Here is a 26,486-nt window from a genome sequence, read left to right as displayed (position 1 = left end):
ATTAGAAGGTGCAATCGATAAAGGTTCACAGTGCTTGACACGTCTGTTATTGGGTCAGAAAGTCAGAAGCAAAGACGACCTCACGTGTGGATTTCCTCTTTAGCAAAATGGATATCCTATGGTCAGTTGCCGCGATAATCGTCGTGTTCCTTTTAGGGGAAATCGGACGGATGATTGTCAAAACAAACATGTTACCTCGGCACTATAAGTACGCCAGCGAATTAATCTCATCTTTCCAGTTCTCGGCGTGCATATTCGAACTCGTTGTTATTGGAAGGTTCTACAGCCCTTATGTTGGAATCGCATGCAGTTTTATTCTTTTATTTCTCAAGAATTCTGAGTATATCTTTGACGGCTCAGCGGCAAACCCTTGTGGATTACTCGAGGGAGTTGTATGCAAGCTAAAGAAACCGTGGTTCTTAAATTTCGTTCTAACCGTTCTTTTTCAATTTTCTGGCGCCCTTCTGTCCTTTCCTGTGATGCGATTCATGTGGCAAAAGACTAACAGCGAAATGCATTTCAAGCAGCTCAATAGCGAGCTAGGTACGACTCTTCAAGTCCCTATAATTATTGGTTTCGCAATCGAAGTGTTCACTACATTTGTTGTGACGATGGTGGATTTCGTAACTCGAGGAGAAATGCGCCGATTTAACCCGATATTACGATCTACAACTTGTATAGCTGTGTGTTATGCTCTGACAGGGACCACTGGGGTCTGGATGAATCCAGTTTTTGCTACAGTTCATACATTTTTGTTTACTACGGGTAAAGAACTATTGCTTGAGCATTTATTTGTTTTCTGGGTTGGCCCGATTCTTGGGACACTAGTTGCCATAGGTATTGACTTCAAAACCCACAAACACGAAGTCCAGAAGCCAAAACCAATCGCTCGAACAATCAAGAAACATCTCCAAAAAAATTCAACAAATGGACGATCATTGAAACAAAGGAATTCACGAAAGTTGAAACAAACCAGCACTGGTGTTCGCTAAACGCATGAGAGGTTTCAAGTAACAGGTGTATTAAAGGGTCATCCGCATAGACCTTTCCGTAATTTATTTCATGTGGCATTAGTTGTATTTAGTGTAAATATGACCGGCTTTCATCCAGTTTTGGAGTTTGCCGCTCAAATAATAGTGCATAGAACATATTTCATGATTTCTCCAGCACTAGACCTTTCTTGCCTCTGGCTAACTGTTTTAAATACACTACAAATCCAAGGGTTACAGCCAAATTCATTGTTGCACAACCTCGGCGAATCCAAAATCTTTGTCTCGTTTGAGAAAAGCGCGTAGTCAGACACAAGCTTTGATGGGGGGTTTGTCTGGTTTTGATTGATGGTTTAATTGAGTTTGCACTATTCCCAAATGAAGAAAGGAATTTTGGATTCTGGCAGGTCGCGCAACAGCGGATTTGGCTATAAGAAAAAGGGACCAAACTAGATTTGGGCATTGGCGGTTTTGGACTGTGCTTCCAGTCAGTTTTGCTGACAGTCCATACATAATTGTTTACTACGGGTAAAGAGCTATTGCTTGAGCATTTATTGGGTTGGCCCAATTCTTTGAACACTAGTTGCGATAGGTATTGACTTCAAAAACCAAAAACATGAAGTCCAGAAGCCAAAACCTTCTTCATATTTACATTGAATACAAAGAATGTTGGCCCTCGCTTTATGTTGTGTTACGTGATTTACGAAAAATCTATTGCAGTTTTAGTTTATAATTTTGAACAACTAGACACAATATAATCCACATAAAATCCACTTTCTATTATTTTTTAATGGGCTAATATATGTTGAATACTTTTATTTCTGAGCATAAATTTGATATTTAAAGATAAAAGGAGGGGTGGATCCAGGATTCCAAAATGAGGGGTGGATAATGGCCGGATAGACGACTTATAACTAAACCAGTGGGTTCTTGGTAGGTCACATAGATCTAAAAATACTTTACGCTGAATTGGGTTTGTCGTGTCAGCGAAGTCAAGCAGGTGAAGGCATTTATTTTCTTCAAACAAAGTGACTTTTAAATGAGTAATTTTTTACTCAAAAAAAGGGTTGGATATCCGCCCAATCCACCCCCCCTGTATCCACCCCTGAAAAGATAGCAACAATTTTTCATTCATTTGTTAAGAGGTGTTTCATTGATGAGTATTTCGGTTTGATTATTATAATATGTAATGTTCTGATTAGTACTGCTTCTAGTTTAACTATATGATCAATTTATTGAATGATGTATTCTTGATTTTGAAATATGCTTTTGCTAAGATCCAAACCATTTACTGACCAACTAATAATTTTGAAAAATTACCACAAAAATACCACTCTAGATTTACTGTAAGAATGATTTTAGAAGTGTATCTGTACTATGCTTGTTAGCCCAGGTTAGAGGCTGCAGCTAGAACTTAACTCCCACACTTCACCAGTCTTGACTATGAGATGTTCGCGACTTGTTGTTGCCACTTTGCGGCTCGTGTTGTAGGAGTGAAGTTCGAGCCTCTGGTACCCAGTGAATACGCTTGTAAAGGTACAGTAAAATGTAGGTCATAGGTTAGTGTATATAAAGTATAATTCAGGTGAATTTTAAGAAATCGATTTATATAACATTTATGCATCATTATGCCATTATTCAGATTATTGAAATTCTTTCGTTCTTGTACACAACTCTTATTGCATTTGCCATAATAAAGTGTAAGCAAATATTCGGTAGACATTTTTATCTTAAGTTTCTTTGTCTATATCTAGTGAACTGAGCATGCTCGATTAGTAGCCGTTGAACCTGCAGTACCTACTTCCGTAAGTGGGGCGGTTGCTTTGCCTATCTGTGTAAGCATCCTCATGTGGACTTCACCCTGAATCTCGTTAGCACCGCCTGCGATTTCTTCTGGCAGCATTTGAACCCCTTCTTACATTTGGTATTCTTTATTTCAATGTCGCCGTCCCCACACGGTGCTGTATCTGGCATGCATTGGGACTCTTTCCCATGGCACAACACGTGACAACAAACCAAACCCTTTGACCTGCAGACGCCCGAAGGGTTCTGGACTAGCTCATGGTTTTCAGCGCAGTGGTCTTTCTGACATGATGATAACGCACCCTTTAAGTCGCACTCGCATTTCACACAACCTGTTGGTGAACAAAAACGCACTTCCGTATTCGGAATTTTCATAACTATATGCAAAGTTGAATTACACTTTACACCTATTCAGCGCTAAGTAAACACAATCACGCGTGATACTTCATCGCTAGGCAATCAATACGGTTTTGGGGCGAGTTCAGTCGACTCTAGCTCAGATTTGGTTCAGTGGACAAATAGTGAAGATGGACAGAAAACAGACAGCGCACCCCCCTTGCTTCCTTTGGCGTGGGTCGCACCATGCACTGGCCCCTACGCCAAGCTACTCCAGCTTACTTAAGTTTGCTGAACAATCTTTTTACCATTCCCTAATTAAGACTGAGCATGATTATGGTGTTGTTCAATATAATTCTTATATAATTCGATTGAATTGTCTTACGATGTCTGAGAGATATCGCATGATCACAAGTAATCAATGTGTGGGGTGGTTTATCCCCAAATTTTAGTCATAATTTTAAACCTTCGTAACAATGTAACCAATAAAAAACAGTCCATAAATGCGTATTTTGATCAAGTAACATAAGACACCTATGTAGGGGTCCTCAAATCCGCGTAAATTTTCGATCTTTTATATTTTCGCGCGATCCTATGTACACCATGACGTATTGGTATAGATGGGTACAACACTTTCTTGTGACTTTGTTTTTTTTGGTTTCTGTTGATAAGTTGATTGCAATCTTTAACACGTGAATCCACGCGAGATTGAGAAGTGTTCACGAGACTTTTATTCAATATTTACAGGTTGTTTATCGCGTGCTGCTAACAAAGGAAAGTTGCAGTCCAACTTACCGTGTGAGTGATGCACGTGATGGAAAAATATCATTATACAAATGAAGGTGCTGGACCAGGCGGACGAGCGAGTCATGGCTATCGCAGACACCATAGTGGTTACGCCACTATCCGATTTGTGTTTACAGTGTATTATTTTGTCCCTATAATACCACAATAGTACCTGTTGATCAGTAGTTAATTTTGGCGACTCATTATTGAGACTGGTACCGGCTGTAGAAAGCCTTCACCCGTCATAAGTAAAATGACGCTGCATTTTTCACAGTATTCAAAGTCACACGTTGCAGTGTTCACCCTATTCGGTGTGAACCAGTAAAGTTACACAAAAACAAAAAAATGAGAGAAATATTTAACAAAATAGCCATTCAAGCTCCGGGTAAAAAAAAAAGTAAAAGACAAAGCAGCGGCGCCAACCCTAACTCAATTTCACTTCAAGTGCAAACGTATATGTCACTGATTTTATTTGAACGTATATTTTTTACATTTTACCTCTCTTGTTAATTCAGTCTTCGATGGTCAAAACAAATTCTTCTTACTCGTGAGGTTTTTCTAAAAAAACTTCTCCAGCGCTGTTGCTATTCGATGCTTTTTCCTTTTATTTATTCTTTTAAGAACGTTTTTGTTACATACAAAGAGCGCTGAATTGCTCTGCAATACTGGCTTGGCTGACCCCAAGACCAAGATGTTGACCTTCTCGATAACATCATCGATCACCAGGGGCGGTTCCACGGAGACAGTTTAACCCCCTCTCCACCACTCCTCTTCTTGGACGGAAATTTTAGAAGAAATGTATGCTATAAGCTAAAATTCACAAATTGACTTCCCGCTATATGTTTTATGTATTGGTGTCCCCAGTCCCCCCCCCCCCCCCCCATCCTTCCCTCTAGAAATTCTGTATCCGCCCCTCCATCATGGAGTGCAAACAGCGCCAGCACTCATTGCTGGGCAGCAGCAATACTTACTTTTTTTGGCGGCAATATGGCGTTGGCGCTGTTTGCATTGGGTTTTACCTAGGATGAATAAAGGGCATTGACGATGTGCACTGTGGTTAGGTAAAGTACGACAGCAAGCATGCCGATGTACCCTCGCGCTCTCCCCGCCGAAAAACAAGAGGGGAAGATAACGTGTTTGGGAGGAGCGAGATGCGAAAAGGATGAATGAAGAATCGAAGTTCGTTAAATGAAATCCCTAAACACGCCTCGGGATGTCACCTCGGTGAGCTTGTCAGAAAGGATGAGTTTGAATTAGATATAGACGCCTATTTATCACGTCGCCTGGTAGAAAATCTCACGAGCTTGTGGCATAAGGGATCCTCCAAAGCGCGGGATTTCACCTCGGCGACCCTCAAGACTTGTAGCCACTAGAAGAAGTAATAAAAGACTCTCATATTGTATCTAATAATAATTTTAATCAACATGGTTGAAGCAGGATGATACAACAGCCTGCCATACAAAACTCAAGAAAAGATTCAAGATCACCAAAGTACTAGGCGCGTACCTAGAGAGTGTACAGCGTGTGCCCCGCTATTGGGCGCCAAAAGAAGGGTCATTTCGTATCAAAGGATCGCCAAGTACTACCCTTTTTCCATATAATACAGGTCTCATAGGTCTGACTACAAATATCTGGCCATACGCCTGAGTATTGTAATGGTAACGACACATCTATACACACCCCTACACACCCCTAGACACACCCCTAGACACCCCTACACACCCCTAGACACACCCCTAACGATTGCGAGGAGCACTCTTTGGGTCAGAAACTTCAGTCATGCTCATGTCTCTACATCTATATCTCTACATATATATCTCATGTCTCTATATATCTTGTCTCTACATATTGTCTATAAAGTACATTGTATGAGGAAAGACGCTAATAAAGTCATCACTTGATCATTGTAAAAAAGCCCTTACCAGTAAACTTATACACCTCCATACTCCACGGCCCGCCTTTTCCGTCCCGTCTACACTCATGGGACGCCCCGTACTTGTGGTACTTCTGCATGATGTTCTTCCCACCCAAGCACTGCCCGCCATTCTCCACTGCAAACGCGGGAAAGCCTTGCACGCGCGCGACCTGGGCACACTTCCGGACGGAAAAGCGGCGATTCTTGTAGTCAGCTCCGTCCAGAATGGGAAATATTGATTCCATACTGGCGAGAGCACGATCGGGCTCGTCTCGCCAGCAACCGATACTGAAATATCCTGAACGTAGGACGAAGCGTAAAATAAGTAACCCATAATGCTATTCCACTGATATAACTATCAACTAACCGCGTGAGTGACGAGAAGTCTTTCTTGGATTTTTTTCTGTAAAAAGGAAACACGTATGAAGCATAAAAACGATGCAATAATTTCACGCCCAATCTATAGTTGATAACCGCGCCTCACGAATCTGAACAGAGCTGATGGTCTCTAGAGCGATAGAGCAGGTGCTTTTCATATGTCAGGGCTGGGCGGCACAATGACCAGGTGTGGCCGCGGGATACCTGTGTTCAGACCGTGTGGGCCCGGGTACGAAAGGTAGGCTTGGGGTGTGGTAAGAGATGCGCTATCTTGGAAACAATAAAGTGATGTTGGTAGATTCGTGTGTTTTAAGGTACTGGCCACGGACCTACCGGCCACAGTGTGTTCGACACGACTTTGATAAAAATTATATAGCTATAGGCCTTGTGAAGGCCACCTGATGGTTTTCCAGATTCCAAGAATAATTTCGCGGAAGACTATCCTATTTGCCCAAAAGATCTAAGAAATCACATAAAGGTGCTGTAACTACCAGAAGGCGTCAAGGTGTAGGCCAGCTTTTGCATAGGTTCTGCGAACACAAGAAACGAAAAAGGTTCAAACGCATTCGTATTCTAGGACCGAAGAATGTAAAATAAATTTCCTTACTTTTTAGGAGCTCGGACAGACCCCCCAGACCGTCGCTACTACTTCCATCGCTGAACATGGACTCCCCTACAACATACAAGTTCCTCACAATCACATCAAGTACAAATTCCTCATATCAACTACAAGTATCAATCTATCAAGTACCACGTTCCTCGTCATTACCATTTTATTATTTAATGAGGAACTTAGAGAAGTGTCTTATATGCTATTTATTGGTATCAAGACTCTGTGGTAATGTTGGTTCGTGATTTTTATTAACACAATACATTAGTCCTCCAGCCTGGTATTTAAGGTGCGTTTGGCCCGATTCGAGATTCGACTTTGGGACTGCGGAGAACGCTCCAGCGGTTACAGGGATGAGCCAAATGCCATTTTACTCAGGCCCGTACACAGGAGGGGGGGGGGGGGGGGGGTGCAGGGGGTGCGAACGCACCCCCAAACAACGGCCAAAGGTCCACTTTCGGTCCTGAATAGACGTGCTATTTGTAGACAAAACTATGAAGCATAAGCTAGATCACTCTGGTATGTAGCCAAATCCGACAAAATAAACGTCCGGGGGAGATCCTGTTAAGGCATAAATTACCCCTCCCCCCCGGAAAAATAAGGTCCACTTTTTCGGATTCCGCACCCCCCAAGAAAAATCCTGGGTACGGGCTTGTTACTTGTAGTCGTATATCACTTGATCCGCGGTTTTTTCTCTACAATCGCTTAGACGGAAAAACAGTCCTACGGCCTTAGGGTTAGGCTCATCATTTGGCTTCATGACGAATATATGCCCTGTCTAACATTCCTGTCGCTATCCATCCGAGGGGTACTTTGAGGCTATTGTTCAGGCTTTTTAGATGACCTAATATTGCCTGCTGTCATGTGTTAAGGGGTTAGTGGGGGGTTTCATTCGGCCGATAGGTCATGTCTCGTCGGAGCTCTTGCATGTGGGATTCCAAGGATGTCGTTGTGTTCACGTTGGTATGCTGCGGGGTCTGCACATGCGTACGAGAGGCAAAGATACTCGCCAAATCCTTGACTGAAAAAGTCATGTTAGGATTAAGGTTAAACATGCACCAAGCGTTATCAGCGAATTCTAATGCAAGGCTTGTAAGGTACAAGATATTCTTACCGCCTGAAGACTTTGAGCTTTTGTGCTTGAGGATTTTTGAGTGTGTCTGTCCATCTTCCATCATTGGCTCTGAGGTAACAACGTAAGCATTCTTATAGCAGCAAATAAGGAGATCTCAAATATGAATTATTATGAATCCCATTAGGGCTGGTTAACTATTAGTTCAAGCCATGACTTGGCGGGGCCAAGGTGCGGGGGGAGATTATCCTACGTATCAAACAACGAACATTCGCCATTATTCCTTCTGTGCATCTTTTACTATTAAACCAAACCCATAAATACACTAGAGGGTCTCTTACCAGGGACGTGTATATGCAAACCAGGGTTCAAAACGTTGGCTTGTTTGTGCTCTATGGATAAAAGCATACAGTGTAAGATTCTAGGGATAGAATTATGTTAAAATGTATAGAACAAACCAATGTACAGCATAGCACGAAGATAAGCCCAGCCGTACGACACATAATAAGACACCACAGAGCACAGTAGCGTAAATTATCCAATAAACGCCTCCTATCTTATGAACGCCCGCCCCCCTATTTCTTACAAGTTTGTATTGAGCGCCCCTCTCTAACAAACGCCCCCGTCTATTAAACGCCCCTTCCTTTTCCCCTCCCCCCAGCTTAAAAACAAACGACATAGGAATTTCCGGCCATTTTCATGAAATTCTATTGTCTTGCTGAATCAACACTGTTAAGCGAGCAGCGTCTTGTCAAGAAATGCTTGCTACTGACGAGAATTCTACTGCACTTGATTTTATTATATTGCTATAGTTTAAAATAAACGCCCCTCTCTTATAAACGCCTCTCATCTATTTAAGCCCCCCCTACTCGGACCATTGAAATTTAATAAACGCTTCCGGCGTTTATTTGATCTTTTACGGTATATAGAAAAGTGTACGACACAGAGCATTCGACACAAAACAAGGAATTACGCAGAACCTACGATGCAGAACAATGTACGACAAGGAACGACAATGTACAACAAGGAACGACATACAGAACACACTATATTGAACAAGGAACGATACACGAGCACGCTAAGAACAAGTTCGACATAGGACACGCGATACAGAACAAGAAAGAGGCATACAGAACACGTGACACAGAACAAGGGACGACACAGAGCACGTGACACAGAAAAAAGAACGACAAAGACAAGACATGGTACTGGGATATAGAGAAGCTACGAACAGAACACACGATTCCACAAGATACAGAAAAAGGTACGATATCAGAACATACGATACTAGCCAAGGTGCGACACAGAACAAAAGGCGGTACGACGTAAGGCCTGACAAGACACAGCACAATAGCTCAACAGCGTCTTAGACTTGGATGTATGACCATTTTTGCCATCTGGATATGTGCGTCAGAGAAAGCGTGTCTTTCAGCAATTATGTCTATCGAGGCAGCATACCTTTGAAACGTAATTCCCCTTGTTGGTGCCTCACGACTACATGCAGTGCCACAAAAGAGATCAGTTTAGTGCAACATTTACTTTATAATACCGCGGTTTAGTTTTTTTCTTGCTTTGCAATGCTTTTTAACAGTCTGCTTTTTTCATAAGCCTAGTACATGCTCTACAAAGTTTTCCAAGGATTCTCACATGTTGTATCCTGAACTAAAATACCTTTGTCGTTGGAACTAAGGTTTATTTTATTCACCTCCCCCCTCCATTCTAACAAGTGCCACACCTTTTGGATCTTTCCGCGTGAGGAAGTTGACCTCCTGCTCCGCTTGCTTTTCTAATTGCGTCAGTGACGAGGTGTCGTCTTTGTGTTTAACGCTGCTTTTACTTGAGCCAGTTTTCTCGTCAGATTCAATCAGCTCTAGAAGATCACTTCCCTGGTCTTCAAGACCGTTTTTTGCCTTCTTAGCAGCAACAGCTTTACCACTACCCTCGGAAGAGTCGGTGAATTTGTGAACGAAGATGAGCTTCCTGACACCTGAAAACGAGGATATCACAAATATTATTCTCGACTCCATTTGCACGTTCTGTCATGGGTCAGTTTAGAATTAACTCAATTGTTTTTTTTTCCGTGTCCCTTTACTCGTTGCCCTCGTGCTTGCGAAAGGTTTAATAGTCAAACACCACTAATGTGGTGCGGGCTTTGCAATATCCTAAGTTTGAAGCGAAGCTTGAAAAGAAGCACAAGAACCTTACTGTCGAATCCGTTGTATCGCGGTTTGTTTTGTCTTTTGGGATTTTCTGTTCCGCCAGTCAAATTGTTCTAAGCCAATCAGATTCTTGCCATCACTAGTGCAGTTGCCTGGCTTTCTGTCGCGACACTGTCTGGTTTTCGTCCAGAGAATAGGCAGGGAAGTGCACAAAGCGAGATTCTGATTGGCTCAGAATAGATTTACTGACGGTACAGAAAACCAAAACAAATCGGTGTTTTCAAAATGCGGGTCGCGATACAACGGATTCGATAGTAATTTGTCTCTGCCTCTCAGACGCACGGCTCGCAAAGTACGTGTGGAGGAAAGTACGGGATCAATGAAGCTACAAACCTTTGCGTTTAGAAGCAGCCTTGACAACCTCGTGTTGTAAGTCCCTGATAGCTTGCTCGGTGGCTACTTTCAGATCATTCAGAGTTTGCATCTCCGACTTTTCAGACAAATCAGATTGCTGATCTTCATAATCTACAACATACACGGGAAGATCATCTTGTAAAACAAACTCCAGAGCAAGTCTTGTCTTTTTTTCTTATCTTTAAGCGCAAAAACAAACTTATATTCCATATATAGAATTAGATTATAATAAAATAAAGCATCCCAGCCATATACACCTATTTCAAAATATGTTGTCAGTGCAAATGGCAAATGCCAATCGTTAAATGGCAGTTCTGCTATCAAAAAAGAACCATGGAACTCGTCAAATTTCTACTGAATGTAGAAAAAAAAGTGTGGATAATTTTTTCCGATAATATCATGTTTAATTTTTCAAATAATTATACACAGTAGCAGTGATTGTTCTTAGAACTTCCATTGACTAATTGCCATTCTCCATTTGCAACGACGTTTAATAAAATAGGTGTATCTTGTCGGGTCAAAGAGAGTTGTGATAATAGGGTTGGAGAGGGTGTCATGATGGTGTGGGGGTTGGAATGCTGGTGGGTACGAATGATGCTGGACCGTTTACCAACATTGTTGCGTCTGGAATTTTGGACGGTGTTGTACTCCCCTTGCACGAAAATCTTAATGGAGGAACATACCTTCAGAATCATAGTCGTCTTTCAACTTATGCAACTTTGCCCTTAATCTTCTAAGTTTTTCCTTCAACTGTTTAAGTTTCAGTTGGTGCTCTTCTTTTGCTTTGAGTTGAACTCTGAATGCTTTCTCCGAGGCCCTGAACTTCGAAGGCCTTACTTTAGATGGGCGCGGCTTGTCGCTGGCGTGGACGTGAATTGTATGACCAATACCACCACCGTCCAACATGGAGTTCAAAAATCCTGGCTGTTCCTCCTCGGGTGACTGCGCGTCCTCGAATCTCTGCTGCAAATCGGAACAAATTATGACTTTAAGATCGGATGGGCATTCATTGAATTGGCTGCTAACGACACTAAATCTGCTTAGCAGGTCCTAGGAGAAAATGGCAAACATACAAGGCCGTTTTATGGTAATGATACCTTTTTAGCTTAGCACAAGGTGCTTATGTTGGGAAGTATTAAAATAAATTTAAAACCCCAAAACATTTGTCAATGTTACTTTATAAAGAAAAGAAATAACAAACAGGCCTCGGTAACTCAATGGCAAGGACGTATGGTAAACGATCTATAGCTCACATCGTCAAACTCGCCACCACCACCGGCACCGCCACCACCACCCATTCCCCCTGCGCCTTCTTCCATTCCTCCTCCCATTTCGTGGGAGCCGCCACCTTGTCCGGCTAGCAGTTGCCCAATGAGTCTCTGTATGGAGCTGTCAGACAGTCCTGTGTTAGCAAGCTGCCCAAGCTCGTTGATTCCATTCTCACCATAATCTAGGGAGGGAGTAGAAATTGTTTATAAAGTGATTCGTGAGAAAGAAACGAAGCAACAGCATTATGCGCGAGATTGCGGGAAAAAAGAAGAATGGAAATGCAGCTCAGAGGATCGTACTTGCGTGGTCGTTTCCTTGTAGGTTTATCTTACTAGACGATAGATGCCCTAAAGCGCTGTTGAATGATTGTGTATCTCCAGCAAGTCCTATAAAGATAAGAATATAATCTCACGAAAAACACAGTGATTTATCAAGTCCTGATGATTATGGTATTAACAAACATCGCAATGGAAAAGCAGTACACCATCAGATCAAGATCAGTGTATAAGCTCACAAACTTCAAGTGATGTAATATAAGGGCGGGTTTTTTTTACTCGTGATTCCGGAATGAGAATGAATAGAATATCTGCTACATTCTGCTACATATCTGTAGCAGCATCTGTAGCGTCATTCTGCTACATATCTGTAGCAGAATGACGCGAATGCCATTCTGAACATTCTCTACCAACAATTCCCATTCCAGAATGATAGAAGAAAAACGCGCCCTAGGCCTTACTGGCCAGATGGAGCTACAAACGCCGTAACAATTTATTACAGGAAATGAGCGACAGAACGTGTCCCAGAAAGACCTACATAATATATAAAGCTGTGGCTCTGTAGATGCTAACTTACTCGAACTGTGCTGTAATTCCTCTAAGTTCAGCTTTCCTGATGTTAGCCGACTTAGCTGATTATTAAACGCCTGTGCTTCGGCTTCCAGAGCTGACTGCTGACCGTAAGACTGTGACCCGGTGGACTGGGACTGACTCTCCAGTGATTGGCTCCCAGTAGAAGGTGAGCCTTGGTTGCTAAGGTACTGCGCCAGAGAGGAAGGCGAGTTTACTTGCTGGCTCAAGGCATTTAGATCCTGGTTGCTTGAGAGAAGTTTCTGTAACTGGTTCTGTGAGTCTGAATCAAAAGCTGTGTTCTCACTGCTTAGGAAGTTGGCGACGTTTGAGATTCCATTCGGTGAGTCAAGCCCTGCGCTTAGTGCTGACGCAGATATTTTCCCTGGTCCCAGTCCCCCTCCATTCAGATCACTCCCCGTGCCTTGGCTGTAACCAGCTGCCAGAGAGCCTAGTCCGTTTGTGTCGCTACCGCCAGTATAGGAGCTTAGACCGTTGGACAGACTAGAACTTAATCCTTGTGATAAACTCGGGCTCATGCCATTTGATAAACTCGAGCTAAAACCGTTCGTCATACTCGAACTTAACCCGTTAGATAAACTCGAGCTCATGCCATTTGATAGGCTCGAGCCAAGACCGTTTGACAGACTGGATTGATACGAAGGGTCTGACGCATAGCTAGCGGTATTGGCGCCCGCTGAGTAACCTGGACTGTACCCCGCCAGGCCTCCTGCGCCCGCACTATAGCTGTTCAGCAGGCTCTGCCTTGATTGCGTAGCGCTTTCGACAGGCATCATAGCTGCCTGGTTGCTGTAGCCATAGTTCGGACTAGATACCAATCTCTGACTCGGTACCAGTCCTTGACCAAGTGCGTCACTCTGCGCATATCCGTAACTAGCTCCAGGCGTGGCCCCATAGGTGAGTCCGTTTCCCCCCATTCCTAGCGCACCCATGCCATAGCCGTATCCGCCAAGTCCCGGTATAATGTACTGTTTCTTTTTCCTGATATGCCGCTTGTGCGATTTGCTGTGGTAAAGATGGCTTTTCTTGTGGACATCGGGTCTAGCTTTTGGTGCATTTTCCAGTTGATGTTTCACAGAACGAGCTTGAAAGTAAAGCAGACAGAAATTAAACAGGCCGCAAAAGCAACTTCAACGACGACTTCTTTTAAATACCACCCCTAAACAACGCACTCATAAAGTTTAAGGTTGGTTCTCACTAGAACGCACGCGTAAGCGCAAACGGAAGCGGAACACAAGTGAGAATCGGTCAAACATAAGCTCAAGCGCAAGAAAATCAAGCAGTTGCGTTCTATTGCGCTCCCGCTTGCGCTTGCGTTCTAGTGAGAATCAGGAAATTACGTGTGTTGCCCTTGCGCTTACGTCCAAATGGAAACCGAGTGAATAAGGCCGCAGTATTCACAGCTTATACGATAACTCACCTCCTGAATGAGACACAAGCAGGGCAAGTACAGCCCCAGCCAGGATTATCACCGAGCAGCGCATCTAGACGTCCTCCCACTTGTAAACACTCGCTAGATCTAAAAGCGAACAGGTGACAGCAGTCAAGTCGAAATTTCCACAATCGTGACTTGGTATTTCCATAGACATATTTTCTGTTAATACTCTTTTTCTTCCGGTCTTTTGACGTGTGTGTATTGGTAAATACTCGTTAGCTGGTACCCGTTGTAAGCATCACCTGTGCGTGTCGACTGCACAAGGGCTGCAGGAACACCAAGAACGCGATGTGCGGCGTAACCAGGCGCCCGTTTCTCGAAACACCCGATCTCGGGTGTTTCCAGAAACGAGACCCAGTCCCGTAGCATATTTTAGGCCATGATTTAGTGGAATAACTACGTCCTTATGGCTTGTCAAGTCTATTCTGAAGTAATGATTGTTTTTACACATTTAAAAGATAACGTAACTACTCGAGCCGACACTATCAATTGATCACCCCACGTCTTAGTTGGCTATAACAAAAATCCTTTTCATCGAACAACACTGAGTCATCTTGCACTACGTATGCGTTGGTTGACGCTCTCAGACTAGACTTGCAACGATATAGTAGTAATGTAAAATTTAAAGAGGGCGAAGAGCCGCAGGGGCACCTTACAGGGACATTGAGAAAACTAGGGGACACATCTACGCCCCTACTGGTCATTTCCTTATAATCTTAGAAATACACACTTAAAGGTCCGGGCCCCTCTGGTTCCTTTTAGGCGTTACGGCACTGGGGCGGATAAAATTGTTAGTTTGACTCATCTAAACTAGAAGCAGGGGCGTAGCCAGGGGGATGGCCTAGGGGGCCCGGCCCCCCCTTTTAGCAGCCAAAAATAAAGTAAATGTATGAGACATTATCTAAAATACAGCGAAGAATGCGTTAAAAGTCCCTTTTAGGCCCCCTCTTGTTAAAATCCTGGCTACGCCGCTGAAAAAGGAGATTTACACGTTTAATAAGAATATAGAGGCAGGATGTAACACATCAGGACCAAGCCGACCTGACCCTATGCCTTCATCATGTGATCGTTATCACCATGGTAATTTCAAATCACTATAGGATGATTCCGTATAATCTGTAATGATGTCATCTTATAATGCTCTATCATATGTGTACAACATCCTGTCTTCTCCCACCTTTGAGGGTCGCTCTCGAGAAGTTGTGTTTCAAAAGGGGTTGGCTTGTTAAAGCTCTTTACAAAAAACGTGGAATTGTGTTTTTAATGTGTATTCGTATTTTTCTAAGCTGTCTATCACCAGAATAAGATTAACCTATTGACTTGTGTGTGAAAAAGTCTATTTATCATTTTTTTCTATAAATAAACACATCTACTCTTTGAAAGGGTGTTGCAAACGTCAATAAATTTAACCATTTCCCGAATTGCAGTTTTTCGCCAAAACACAAACTGGTGGCAACATCAAGGAATCATAATCACATAAAAACGCCAACGGAACTACAATAACAACAACAACGACGACAGCTACATCAACAAAACCTACTCACCATTTTAATCATTGGTAGAAGCACTAATCTAGGTTCGAGAGTTTCATATTTACTCCATTTTTTCCGTCATTCTTTGGCGAACCACCCCGGTTATGCATACGTAATGAATCAACTGGTCCCAGTGTTTTCCGTGTCACCTCTTTCCATATAAGGAGGGGCCAATTGACGATAAGAGGGCAAATAACCTGAACTCTTACGTCATTTACACCGTCTGAGGATGTAACGGACTGGTAGAAGAGCATGTCTACGCTTAGCTATATCTGAATCAGTGTGCTACTGATGACTAGAAGTTAACGTATCAAAACAAACCTACTTGTCACTTTTGTTTGCTTATATTGTTATTTGTTTTTGAATAATTGGGAGATTTTTTTTTGTAATCCACAATGTAAACTATAACAAAACAAAGGGACTAGTATCTAGCTAAACGTTGAAGCTAAAAGGCAGCAAGCTAATTAAGTGATGATAACGAGATTATGGTTTGTTTCTATCTAGTTCTATACTCGGCCAAGAATAATGCTTTTTTATGGTTTTCTTTTTTTTTTTCTTCTTCTACCTCTAAACCTCTAACACTTTTGTAGGTATAAGAGAGCTGTAGCTGTATTTGTCATCTATTTATAATTTCTGACAATATTGGGGTGGGAGGAGGGGGGGGGGGGGTGCTGCGTGCTGACCCAGTATAGTCGAAGCTTTCTTCATTTATCACCTCAGAAATTCGAAGATGTCCGAGATGTAATGTTACATTTTGTGGGACTCCTGTGTTGAAATATTGCGAAGTGTGGGACTCCTGTGTTTAAATATTGCAAAGTGTTGGGCTCCTGTGCAATGCTGATAACATGGCGGCTGTCGTCATAGCAAACGCAAAATAAGTTTCTCTCGTACTCAACCAATTATGGGTGCCGCTATCTCGGGGACTAGTTCAAATGTAGAAGAGCTTAGTGGGTGCTTGTTAACACTTCTTAACAAGAGACCGACCTGTGATGAAGTCCCGTCAAAGCTGGAAGATGTTCGACTCTTGTTACAACAAGGGGCCCCAGTGGACGCGAAGATTCATCCAAGACAACGACTTTATGAACCTGACTACGCAACCACAACTGCTCTGCAAGTGTGCTGCTCAGTTGGAGATGTCTCTGCGGCTAAGGAACTGCTTAGAATAGGTGCAGACATTCGGCTTTTGACCAAAGAAGGCACAGTTTTGCATTCTGCAGTCAAATCAAAGTGGCTGGGTAAAAGATTTACAGACATGTTGGAATTATTACTTGAGTACTGGCCTGAAATCATAAATATTAAAAATTTCCAAGCAGATACACCGCTTCATGTTGCTGTAATGGAGGGATACACTGAGTACATAGAAAGCTTGCTTTCTCATGGTGCTGATCTCACACTACTCTCAAGTTCAGTTAATGTCCCACCATGTCAACACTCGCCCTTATTTCCTATTGACAGAGCACTAGGGTATGCTATTCAAATCGGAAATCTTGCCACTATTTTGACCTTACTTCAGAATGGGGACAATTTCATGGGTCTTTGTTGTCAACAGCGCTTTGCTTTCATGAAACCTGACTTTGTCAAACTTATGGTTGAGGCCAATTGGGAAGAGAAAAAATACAGATGGATGTACGAAGAAGATAATTGGTCACCTGAGCTGATTGACTGGATAAGGAACCCCAGACCATTGTCTTTTCTCTGTAGACAGACAATAAGACGAGCTGTTGGTAGTAAAAATCTTAAAAATATTGCTTGTTTGCCACTACCTCAATCATGTAAGGATGTTCTTATGTACAGAATAGAAGGCTTTATTTCTGGTTGCCAGTCATCGAAAGAAAAAAAAAGATTCAATATATACAATAAGACAGTATGAAAAATAGATTCTCTATGCTTTATACTAGCCAAAGTCCCTGGAAATGTCCCAGGGAAGAATGTTTCAGATAAGCTCCTTGCACATCAAATATGGCAGAGAATTCTTGTAAATACCTATCAAGCAATAACAATCAAAATATCATATGTAACATTTCAAAATTTTGATGTCGCCCCAGCTTTTGTAAATAGTGCAAGGATGATCAGGGAAAAAGCCCAAATGTTGGAGCTAAACATCATGGTATTAGTGTTTTGATTAGGGAAAAATCAGTCCAGTTACTGATGGCCATTGTATGTAATCTCAGCTTCTCTAGTATCTCCTCCCAGGGTGCATGTGCAAGTTTTTTCTGTCATGTTGTCCCTGGAAGAAATCTTTTCAAGTAGCTGCTTCTTTTCAGGTGTATAAATTGTAGAATAAGAAGGTGTCAATATGATAAAGCCATATAACCTGATACCATGAAAAGCATACCAGGGAGAAGGTGGTTTCAATTGTAGACCTACTCAATATGAAATTTGATAAGATAAAAAGATAAAATACACCATGTCTTTTGCCAAAGTGGGAAAGGTTTTCAAAAGGTCACTAAGGGATTCACAGAAAGATGTTTTTAAGAAGGGGTGGGGGGGGGGGGGGGGGGTGGTGGGCAATATTGTTATACGCAATATCTACATCACCCATCCATAAATAATATGTAATGGTACCCCTCACACTATTGCATTCTGAGCAGCTTTTTTTTATCTTCTCAGCAGATTTGGCAACTATAGACTAAAAGATTCATTTGATGTGACTGACAGTATATGGTAAGAAAAAATGATTGTTTACTTTGTCTTAGTTCCTTTATAAGTTCCTATAATTAACTTGTTTAAATTTATTGTAGTTTCACACTAAGTAGGCATTCCAGAAAAGTGAAATCCTGTCTGTTTTATACTACCACGAATTATTTTTTTTTCTGGTTTCTTTCTGAGGTTGCATTTTTCATGTCCCATGTTTTTATATGAACGAATAGTGTTAATGAAGGGCTTGAAGGAAAATCTGCTCCGTCTGTCTGACCAGAAGTCTTGAATGTATTTTCCCTCCCTCATGGGCGTATCCAGGATTTCACGAAAATAGTTTTCACTGTGCTGTCCTCCTATTACTCTTAATGCTGACTATAAACTTAAACTTATCTCTCTTTGCTACTTCTTTGCTCTCTTTACACGCTGGCTAAAATTAGAGGGGCTCTAGAACCCTTCCTTCTTCCTGGAACACCCCTCTGGAATATATTCCCGGAACATCTCCTTGGAACGCCTCTATCACGAGGGAGTAAACAGGTAAAGGCTGGTTTCTATATAACCGCACTCGATCGCTTCTAGTTTGAACGTTCGATCGCAACCGATCACATAGTGGTTTCCATATGATCGCACCCAATCGCAATGTGGATTTCCATAATCGTAAAATCGCCTGCGATTAGTGCGATTATATGTCAAGTATGTGATAAAATAGACTACAGGCCATGAATTTACTACAGGTTAAAGTTTTGTTGTCATTATTTCCTCTCAGGATTCGGCGATGGAAACATTACCATGATGTCTCATCATTAAAAAGAACAGATTGAATGCAAAATAGTAGTTTTGGAACCGTTTTGATCTCCTAGTGCGATTCTTGTAAAACACCGACGGATAAATCCACACAAAGTATTTGCAGTGAAAAGAAATCTTTACTTTTTGTCGAAATAATTAGTAATAGCGAGGAAATATTTTCCGTTTTGCAACCGCGATACTGCCGTCAAGATAAAGACATCAAACTTACAATTTTGTAAACAATAAATTTTGTAGTCTTAGAAAATATTGACTCTCCCCAATAAGCGTAATGAGCGTATATATGTAACGCATTGTATATCCATTTATACCTACACACAAAGAACGTGAACCAAATCTCAAAATACAGATCTTTATGGCATATCTGGCGACCCGAGCCCCGTTAAGTTCGTGTAAGGATTTATTTCAATATTATAATCGTTTTGTATTATCATCCTGTGTGCACCTGCCTTTCGCATAGCTAATGAGCGTTCTCGAACGCTTATATTGCGCGGGAAGCGGCGTATTTTGGCGAGTGTTTGCGTAGGAGTGAGACACCTACCCAGGCTCTTAGCTCAAACCCACTAACCCAAGGCTTTTCGAGGATTGCCGGTTCCCTCTGACTACTGCCTTCATTTTCTGGGATTTTCCCCTGTCTCACTATCAAGTACCACCGATCTTTGCCCAACCAAACCAATATCGTACTCTTGTTATTGGTTATTCATGAGCCAAATCGGGAACCATAAATATTTTTGACGTCGGAGGATATAATAGTGTGTTCCCTTTGAGTTCGCCATTTTGGTTTCGAGAATGAACGGAAAGAAATTGTCAGCGCCACAATGGGTTTGAGCAATACGAGGAGACTTCATGCAAAAATGTGGTAAGATAAAAAACGTCCTTCTCAGTTTGTATTTGTCTCTTAACCGATAAAGCAGTTGCTTAAAAGGCATTTGAGAAACGATTGTCGCAAAGAAATATACAATTCAATCGTGAAATCGAGAGTTTTGAGTACACGTTCCTCCCCTTAGGTTGAGGAATTTAGTGTTTTGATTGTCAAACTAATAATTGAATGGAAAGCGTTGCTTGGAAATGCCTTCTCTCGCCTTATCAAATATTTGAGCCTAGTGTATTTTTCCGTTTTTTTTATCCCGGTATTCATTTTGTGTCAAAACTGTGTTTTTTACTTGGAGTTTTCACTTCGAAAGATCGCTTGGACTACGCTAAATTCTTATTTTGTTTTCTGTCTAAATTCGACAGAATAGCAGGTGCGTCGAGAAATGTTCATCGACAAACTTGATTTATGACCTCATCTTCATAATGCCTAAACAAGTTATTAAATTTGTCTTATTTATTTCTCTCTGGTTACACAAAATACGGGTATCATCTTTCAGAAAAAAATCAGACAAAGTATTTTATATATGTTAATTATATAGCCAAACATTTTAATAATGCATCTGCTCTCTTAAAAAAATGACTAGAAAAATAAACTAATATTCAATCGAAAATAAGGAAAAATGGGGTTAAAGTTATGCTTAAAAAGGTTAGAAACTAAATTTAAAGAATGCTCCAGAAATAAGAACGGAATTAGACATTCTTATAAAAAAAAATCATCGCCCATGAGATTGAATAGAGCATTAGCGATTTACTTGATCATAGGCTTGAGTATGCAGTTTGTCGAGTGACGAGGTACGGACACTCGTGGCAAGAGAATCCGACATGTTTATTTGGGGGGGAGTCTTCAGGGTAAAAGTGATAGGGACGCTCGACGCGACATTCGAAAAATGCCCCTAAAATGCCTGCACACCAACAATTGCCAACCTAAAAGTACCCCAGAAGCAACATTTCTCCCTAAAAAATACCAAAACGTATTCGATTGTATAGCCTCTAATATAAAATAAATGTCAAAGTGTTGTATTAAGATGTCGGAAGTACTTTAAATAATCAAGAAAACGTTTGCTCGAAGTGCCCATTTTTGCGAACCCCCTTTAAATGCCATTTCAAATATAAAAGCCTATTTTCTCTCAGATACCACCTAAAAATACCTGAGGCCCGATTTTGATCCCAAAAAATAGGACGAGCATTCCTGTCAGGACGACATGAGAAGAATCCCCCCGGGGCGGCATGTGACGCAGTATTTGGTAACGCTATACGAATGCATTCGAGCCAGTGATTTGATAATACTAGTGCGCACATGTACACAGGAATGACGGCACTTCGCGATCCAAGGATGCGCAAAATACTCACATTTAAACGAACTGGCCTAAGACAAAACACAACAATGATCCGTCGCAACTCTTTGGGAAATCTCCAATATTTGCCGCTGTTAGCTGTTGGAATTGCGAGGTCTAAAAACTGTACATAGACAGTACTTACAAATGAATCGAGAGGAAATAGCCGTAAGTAAACCCACTGATGAAAAGTTTACCGCAAGGACGAAGCCATTACGTTTGGGGGTAATGCGTAATGCTTATGTTTTATGAGGGATAGCGGGTGTCTCACATCAATCATGGTAAAATCTTTTTTCGCATAGAAAACCATCCCTTCCCCCAAAAATAAATGATATGAAGTAATAACAATAACAATAATAATCACAATAATTATAGTAATAATATATAAAAAACGAATTATTCATCTTTCCGCGACTCAAATTTATCACAGTAGTAATTATGTTTAAATCTTACTGATTTTGAAAACTCCACGAGAGCAAAACAAAAAAAATCGATATCTGATTAGAAATCATAAGCCTAGCACGATTCTGACGTGACACGCTTAGCACCTCTGCGTCCCAAAGCCCGGCCTGGATTAAGATGCTACCCGCGAATGTTTACTGCGAGGTATAATGTAACCGCGCATTGGGTAGGTTAGGCTCTCACGTAAGGTGCTTGGAAATGGAGATGATTTTGGTGAGTACTTCAATATAGTGTTCCTCTTAGTATCAGGGATTCTTAGCATGTTTTTCAAAGGCCTGGGAAAATATATATGTTCTATTCCAGAGCTTGTTATGATTAACACTACGTCTGAGCGCAATCAATCAATCAATCAATCACAATTGTTTATTCGGTACCTGGTACATAATTTACATTTAGGTGTAGTCCGAATTCATGTAAAGAGTAAAGTAGACCGCTTGCAGCTCCTCCTTTAGCGAAAGTCAGTAAAGTGCGCGTGCAACCTGTATTACTTTTATGCGAGACAAGTCGCAAGAGAAAAAACTACGTGTGACAGGGCCTTAAATATAAGAGAAAAATACGTTCGTGTGTTGCGCGCGTGACAAACGTAGATGGCCTGTAGCGACCAAGAAACGCGCACGCAACATGGACATATTGCTCTTTTATTTTTACTGACGTTCACGAAAGGAGAGGCTGCAAGCCCTTATGCAGTCAACATCATTATTATCCACACTAATATTTGAAACGGGCTGGGGGTGGGGCGGGGTTGCGAGCACCCTGCGCACCCCCCTAGTTACCCGCCTGTGTTTTGTATCTAAACAAATCGTTAACAATATATTAGTTATCATTTATCCACCTATTATTGCTTCTTAAGAGCGTATTTCTCCCTGATGTGATCTATTCTCTTTCAGGGCCACTTTGATTTCAATCTGTTGCTGCTGACCCTTACCAGTGGTTGTATTGTCGTCGTCATGGCAATGCTCTCCATGCTCTGCTGGCGGAAATTCCGCAATCTCTCTCTCCGAGAACAGTTCTTAGACTACAGGGAAGTGCCTACCTCTGGTGAAAAGGAAGATAGAATAGAAGGCGAGTCGGAACTCCCACAAAAAATCACTCCGGGTAGTGACATGGAAGATATACTTGAGAAACCTGTCCCCATACTCCGCCAGGTTCAGAGAGGCCCTATGAAGCACTATGCCAAGCATCCCCCGCCCCCATGGACACCGAAACCTGAGCTTAGCGTCGTTTCCGTACAGCCCTTGGAAAACGATAAGGAAAACGAAGACGAGGATCCAGTTTCAAGCTCATCTGATGAGGACGAAGGAGTAAGTGAAAAAAGCAAGAACAAGGTTCCGTTGTTAGGTCGTCCGCTAAGGATACTTTGTTGTTCTGATGGGTGTTTCGTTTTTCGTAGGCCACTTCCCCGGTAGAGTTAGCCGCCCCGTACGACATCCGGGAAATACCACCACCGGAGCAACACACCTCGCCCAAGGATGCTGAGTTCTTAGGACGGCTTTATTTCTCCCTGCGATATAATGGACAAAGGTAGGGGGGTAGGATAGCATAGGTAGGGGGTAGGGTAGCACGGGTAGGCGGTATGGTAGCACAGGGGGGGGGGGGGTAGGGTAGCACGGGTAGGGGGTAGGATAGCACAGGTAGAGGGTAGGATAGCACGGGTAGGGTGTAGGATAGCGCAGGTAGCGGGTAGGGTAGCACGTGTAGGGGGTAGGGTAGCTCAGGGTGGGGGTAGGGTAGCACGGGTAGGGGGTAGGATAGCACGGGTAGGGGGAAGGGTAGCACGGGTAGGGGGTAGGATAGCACGGGTAGGGTGTAGGATAGCACAGGTAGGGGGTAGGATAGACAGGTAGGGGGTAGGGTAGCACAGGTAGGATGCAGGATAGCACCGGTAGGGGGTAGGCTAGGACAGGCTTGGCGTAGGGTAGCACAGGTAGGGGGTAAGATAGCACAGGTAGGGGGTAGGGTAGCACAGTCTAGGGATAGGATAGACAGTTAGGGGGTAGGGATGCACAGGTAGGGGAGAAAGGTAGCACAAAGTGAGGGAGAGTAACACGTGTAGGGGCGGAAAGTATGGGTAGGGTAGTTTTTCCTATCTACCCTAATTCACATCCTTCTTCACGGACGATCCACGCCAACCTCTGGTAGCCATATATCACTCATGGGAACTACCTTCGATCTACCTTATCATTGTTAGAGTGTCCACATCCTATGATGATGACGGTTTGCTCTATCCTTCAGGTCACTTTTGGAGGTACGTGTTATCAAAGGTGAAGAGTTCCCTCCATATCTTGGCCAAGCTCCAGACGTGTTCATGGAAGTTCGACTCTCTCCAGCCATGAAGAACAGTCAGCTAAAGACAGAGATTCATGAACGAGCCTCACACCCAACCTTTAATGAGGTAAAATTCTCAATTTGCAGAATTTCCGACATGGGCGCACCCCTCCCCCCCCCCCCCCTTCACCAACTAACTTGAGTGGATGACGTTTTTTTGCATGTGTATTCCAGTATACGAAACTAAAGGGTGTAAGTAGATTCATTCTACAACCGACTGGGGGGTCTTGACCCCCCCCCCCATTCACTTCTTTGGAACGCCCCGCCGCCCCAAAGAATATGTCACTCTAAAAGACTTCCTCCAGACAAAATGTTGTCGCTATGGTCTATGTCATGGTGGTGATGATGATTATCGCTGATGATAATAATGATGTTGTTTTGTGCAGGTATTTGAGTTCGGCTTGCCCTACGACGAAATAAAAACTCAGACGCTTCACTTAAGCCTACAGTACATGGATAAATACTCTCATGCGTTCAGCGTAGGCGAAGTCGTTCACCCCCTAGATCACCTCGAGCACGAACAAGAAACTCTTCTCCGAGAAGAAATGATCGTCTGTCGGGAGATACTTAAGTTAACCCAGGTACGGAACGTGGGGACGGGATCCGTAGGCTTTTGAAGGGCCGTAGCAAGGGATGGGGCACTGGGGGCACGCCCCCCCCCAAATATTTTCCAAAATTATAAGAAAATGACCAGTAGGGGCGTGGCCGTGCCCCCAAATATTTTCTTAATGTTTCTGGGTTGTGTCCCCCCAATATTTCGAGGCCTGTCCATACGGTCCACCGCTGGTGCAGTAAGCTTCCATTTTTTGGGATGAAAATCGAAGCTAGGAGGATTGAGTAAGGCCACTGAATACGATTGTGAGCAAAAAAAAAGTAAATTCCTAGTCTTTGGAATACTTAGATTAGTAACAAACAAATGACACAATTTTTCGTTACCATGCAGCAAGATTCTGACAAGTCACGTGACCTGGGGTTTGGTCAGATTCTTTTCTCGCTGATGTACATGCCGCTGACCAGGCGGTTGACGATTGTGGTGTTCAAGGCACGTGACCTCAAGCCACTGACGGAGGGATATCCAGGTACAAGCAAAATTCGGGGGTGGAGGGTGGGAACAGAGTTTATCTTGCTTTATTTTTCCCGTTTTGTTTTACCAAACAAACGGAGCAGCTTTAGAAACATTCATGTCACAAAATAATTACCCCAATTTTTTTGTGTGTTTACTGGTGGTGGAAATTACAGTCTCATTAGCTCCCTTGCCGCCGAATTCGTCAATATTTCATCTCCTATGCTCGCACGTACGACCGACTTATTTTCGCTATTATCTATTGCTCCGCAGCGGTTTATGCCGAGGTCGTTTTAGTAAACAGCTCAAGACGAATACGGAAGCGAAAAGCAACAACAGTGAAAAACAGCACATTAAACCCCGTGTACAACGAGGCTATGGCGTTCGATGCTGCTAATATGAAGTTAGAGGACGTCAAACTCCAGATATTCGTCAAACAAAAGCTCGAGGGAGTTCCTGATAAAATAATGGGCCGTGTGGTACTGGGCACGAGTGCAGAAGATTTAGAAAGAGAACATTGGAACGAGGCTATGACTGCAAAGAAACCGATCGCGCGTTGGCATAGTTTGAGGGAGTTTCACAACTCGCTTTTACCGACGCGTCCAAACAGGACGTCAAAACCTATCGCCTCAAGTACAGACAAAAAGGCTGTGCCAAGATATTTTGCGACATCCTCTGAGAGCGAGGGCTAGAGAAATAAAGATATATGTATTTTTTTTTTTTTAAAGCGCAAGTTAAATTATGTCATATTATAACTCATTATTTCTACCCACTAAATAAATTAACGTTAACAATTTTTCAAATAAGCACAACAATATTTAAATGAAAGAGGGAGCTTAAGAAGCGTTTTTACTTCCAGGCTGTTATTTTGCATGCTTCTTTTCAATTTGATGACTGGGATAGGTTGAGTTGTTGTCCCCACATGAAAAATAGAATGGGAAATTATTACCTTTCCCGTTCACTATTAGCGCATTAGAAGCGCATTGTATTATATCTATCTCCTTTAAGCGCATTGACTCAAATAAAATACCTTTTAGGTCTCTCAGGTGTATGTTATCTCCGAACGTCTATATTTTTTTTCACAGGGGCGATTTATTAGTTTATAGTAGTTAGAAGATAAAATAATGGGCTTTCCTCATTGAAATCACAATTGAAATAAACACACATATTTATGCAGTGAAAGTGACTTTTAAACTGGTCAAAATGATAGATGGATTATGGGAAATTTTTGTGTCGCCTTGTTCTGTACTTTGCGATGTTGTGCTTTGTGTGCTGGAGATAAGCCTTACTGTATTTATAGCATACTCCAGGACCCTGCATTTGTGAGGTAGATTTTCGTGACCGATGGAGATTGTTGTCATAATCTAGACAATGGAAAAGATTAAAAGAGCGCTTACCGCTTGCAGAAAAATTGTAAAAAATTG

At 42.3% G+C, this 26,486-nt stretch overlaps 3 protein-coding genes across 10 annotated transcripts; 2 read left to right on the top strand and 1 right to left on the bottom strand.

Moving 5' to 3' along the window:
* On the top strand, positions 1–2,700 carry LOC5525261. The gene has a single exon (XM_032375666.2). It carries the CDS (start codon positions 108–110, stop codon positions 990–992), a length of 885 nt encoding a protein of 294 aa, XP_032231557.1. The 5' UTR covers positions 1–107; the 3' UTR covers positions 993–2,700.
* On the bottom strand, positions 1,759–15,735 carry LOC5525262 (ice nucleation protein). Of its 7 annotated transcripts, XM_048723938.1 has the most exons (18): positions 15,577–15,735; positions 14,018–14,116; positions 12,584–13,681; positions 12,031–12,117; positions 11,716–11,912; positions 11,146–11,425; positions 10,442–10,573; positions 9,625–9,876; positions 9,348–9,383; positions 8,231–8,281; positions 7,932–8,000; positions 6,815–6,880; positions 6,699–6,737; positions 6,197–6,232; positions 5,837–6,127; positions 3,924–5,283; positions 2,791–3,124; positions 1,759–2,516 (listed from the first exon to the last, which is right to left on the bottom strand). In XM_048723938.1, the coding sequence occupies exons 2-16, from the start codon at positions 14,079–14,081 to the stop codon at positions 5,189–5,191; spliced, it is 2,793 nt and encodes a 930-aa protein (XP_048579895.1). In that variant the 5' UTR covers positions 14,082–14,116; positions 15,577–15,735; the 3' UTR covers positions 1,759–2,516; positions 2,791–3,124; positions 3,924–5,188. The 7 variants fall into 7 exon arrangements, with proteins under 7 accessions (XP_048579895.1, XP_032231552.1, XP_032231553.1 ...); XM_032375661.2 differs by having other exon boundaries at positions 1,759–3,124; XM_032375662.2 differs by having other exon boundaries at positions 1,759–3,124; positions 11,146–11,422.
* A 3,732-nt stretch (positions 15,736–19,467) lies between these two features.
* On the top strand, positions 19,468–26,244 carry LOC5525252 (synaptotagmin-6). 2 transcript variants are annotated; one of them, XM_048724150.1, is made up of 7 exons: positions 19,468–19,864; positions 22,562–22,975; positions 23,065–23,195; positions 23,907–24,066; positions 24,386–24,580; positions 24,943–25,078; positions 25,336–26,244. In XM_048724150.1, exons 2-7 carry the CDS (start codon positions 22,622–22,624, stop codon positions 25,752–25,754), a joined length of 1,395 nt encoding a protein of 464 aa, XP_048580107.1. In that variant the 5' UTR covers positions 19,468–19,864; positions 22,562–22,621; the 3' UTR covers positions 25,755–26,244. The 2 variants fall into 2 exon arrangements, with proteins under 2 accessions (XP_048580107.1, XP_048580106.1); XM_048724149.1 differs by lacking the exon at positions 19,468–19,864 and adding an exon at positions 19,888–21,380.
* Positions 26,245–26,486: the final 242 nt, after the last annotated feature.

The sequence above is a fragment of the Nematostella vectensis genome, chromosome 2 (genome assembly GCF_932526225.1).
Source record: "Nematostella vectensis chromosome 2, jaNemVect1.1, whole genome shotgun sequence".
Lineage (NCBI taxonomy): Eukaryota > Metazoa > Cnidaria > Anthozoa > Actiniaria > Edwardsiidae > Nematostella > Nematostella vectensis.
Note: the sequence above shows the minus strand (reverse complement) of the source record. Positions and strands in the feature narration are given on the sequence as shown.

Coding starts and splice junctions, on each gene's coding strand:
- LOC5525262 (XM_032375661.2), bottom strand. CDS start 14,081: ATGCGCTGCTCGGTGATAATCCTGGCTGGGGCTGTACTTGCCCTGCTT. Junction 13,682..14,017: donor GCTTGTGTCTCATTCAGGAG/GTGAGTTATCGT, acceptor TTTACTTTCAAG/CTCGTTCTGTGAAACATCAA. Junction 5,284..5,836: donor GGAGGTGTATAAGTTTACTG/GTAAGGGCTTTT, acceptor TACTTCTTCTAG/TGGCTACAAGTCTTGAGGGT.
- LOC5525252 (XM_048724149.1), top strand. CDS start 21,360: ATGAATCGAGAGGAAATAGCC. Junction 24,067..24,385: donor CACACCCAACCTTTAATGAG/GTAAAATTCTCA, acceptor TGTTTTGTGCAG/GTATTTGAGTTCGGCTTGCC. Junction 25,079..25,335: donor ACTGACGGAGGGATATCCAG/GTACAAGCAAAA, acceptor ATTGCTCCGCAG/CGGTTTATGCCGAGGTCGTT.
- LOC5525261 (XM_032375666.2), top strand. CDS start 108: ATGGATATCCTATGGTCAGTTGCCGCGATAATCGTCGTGTTCCTTTTA.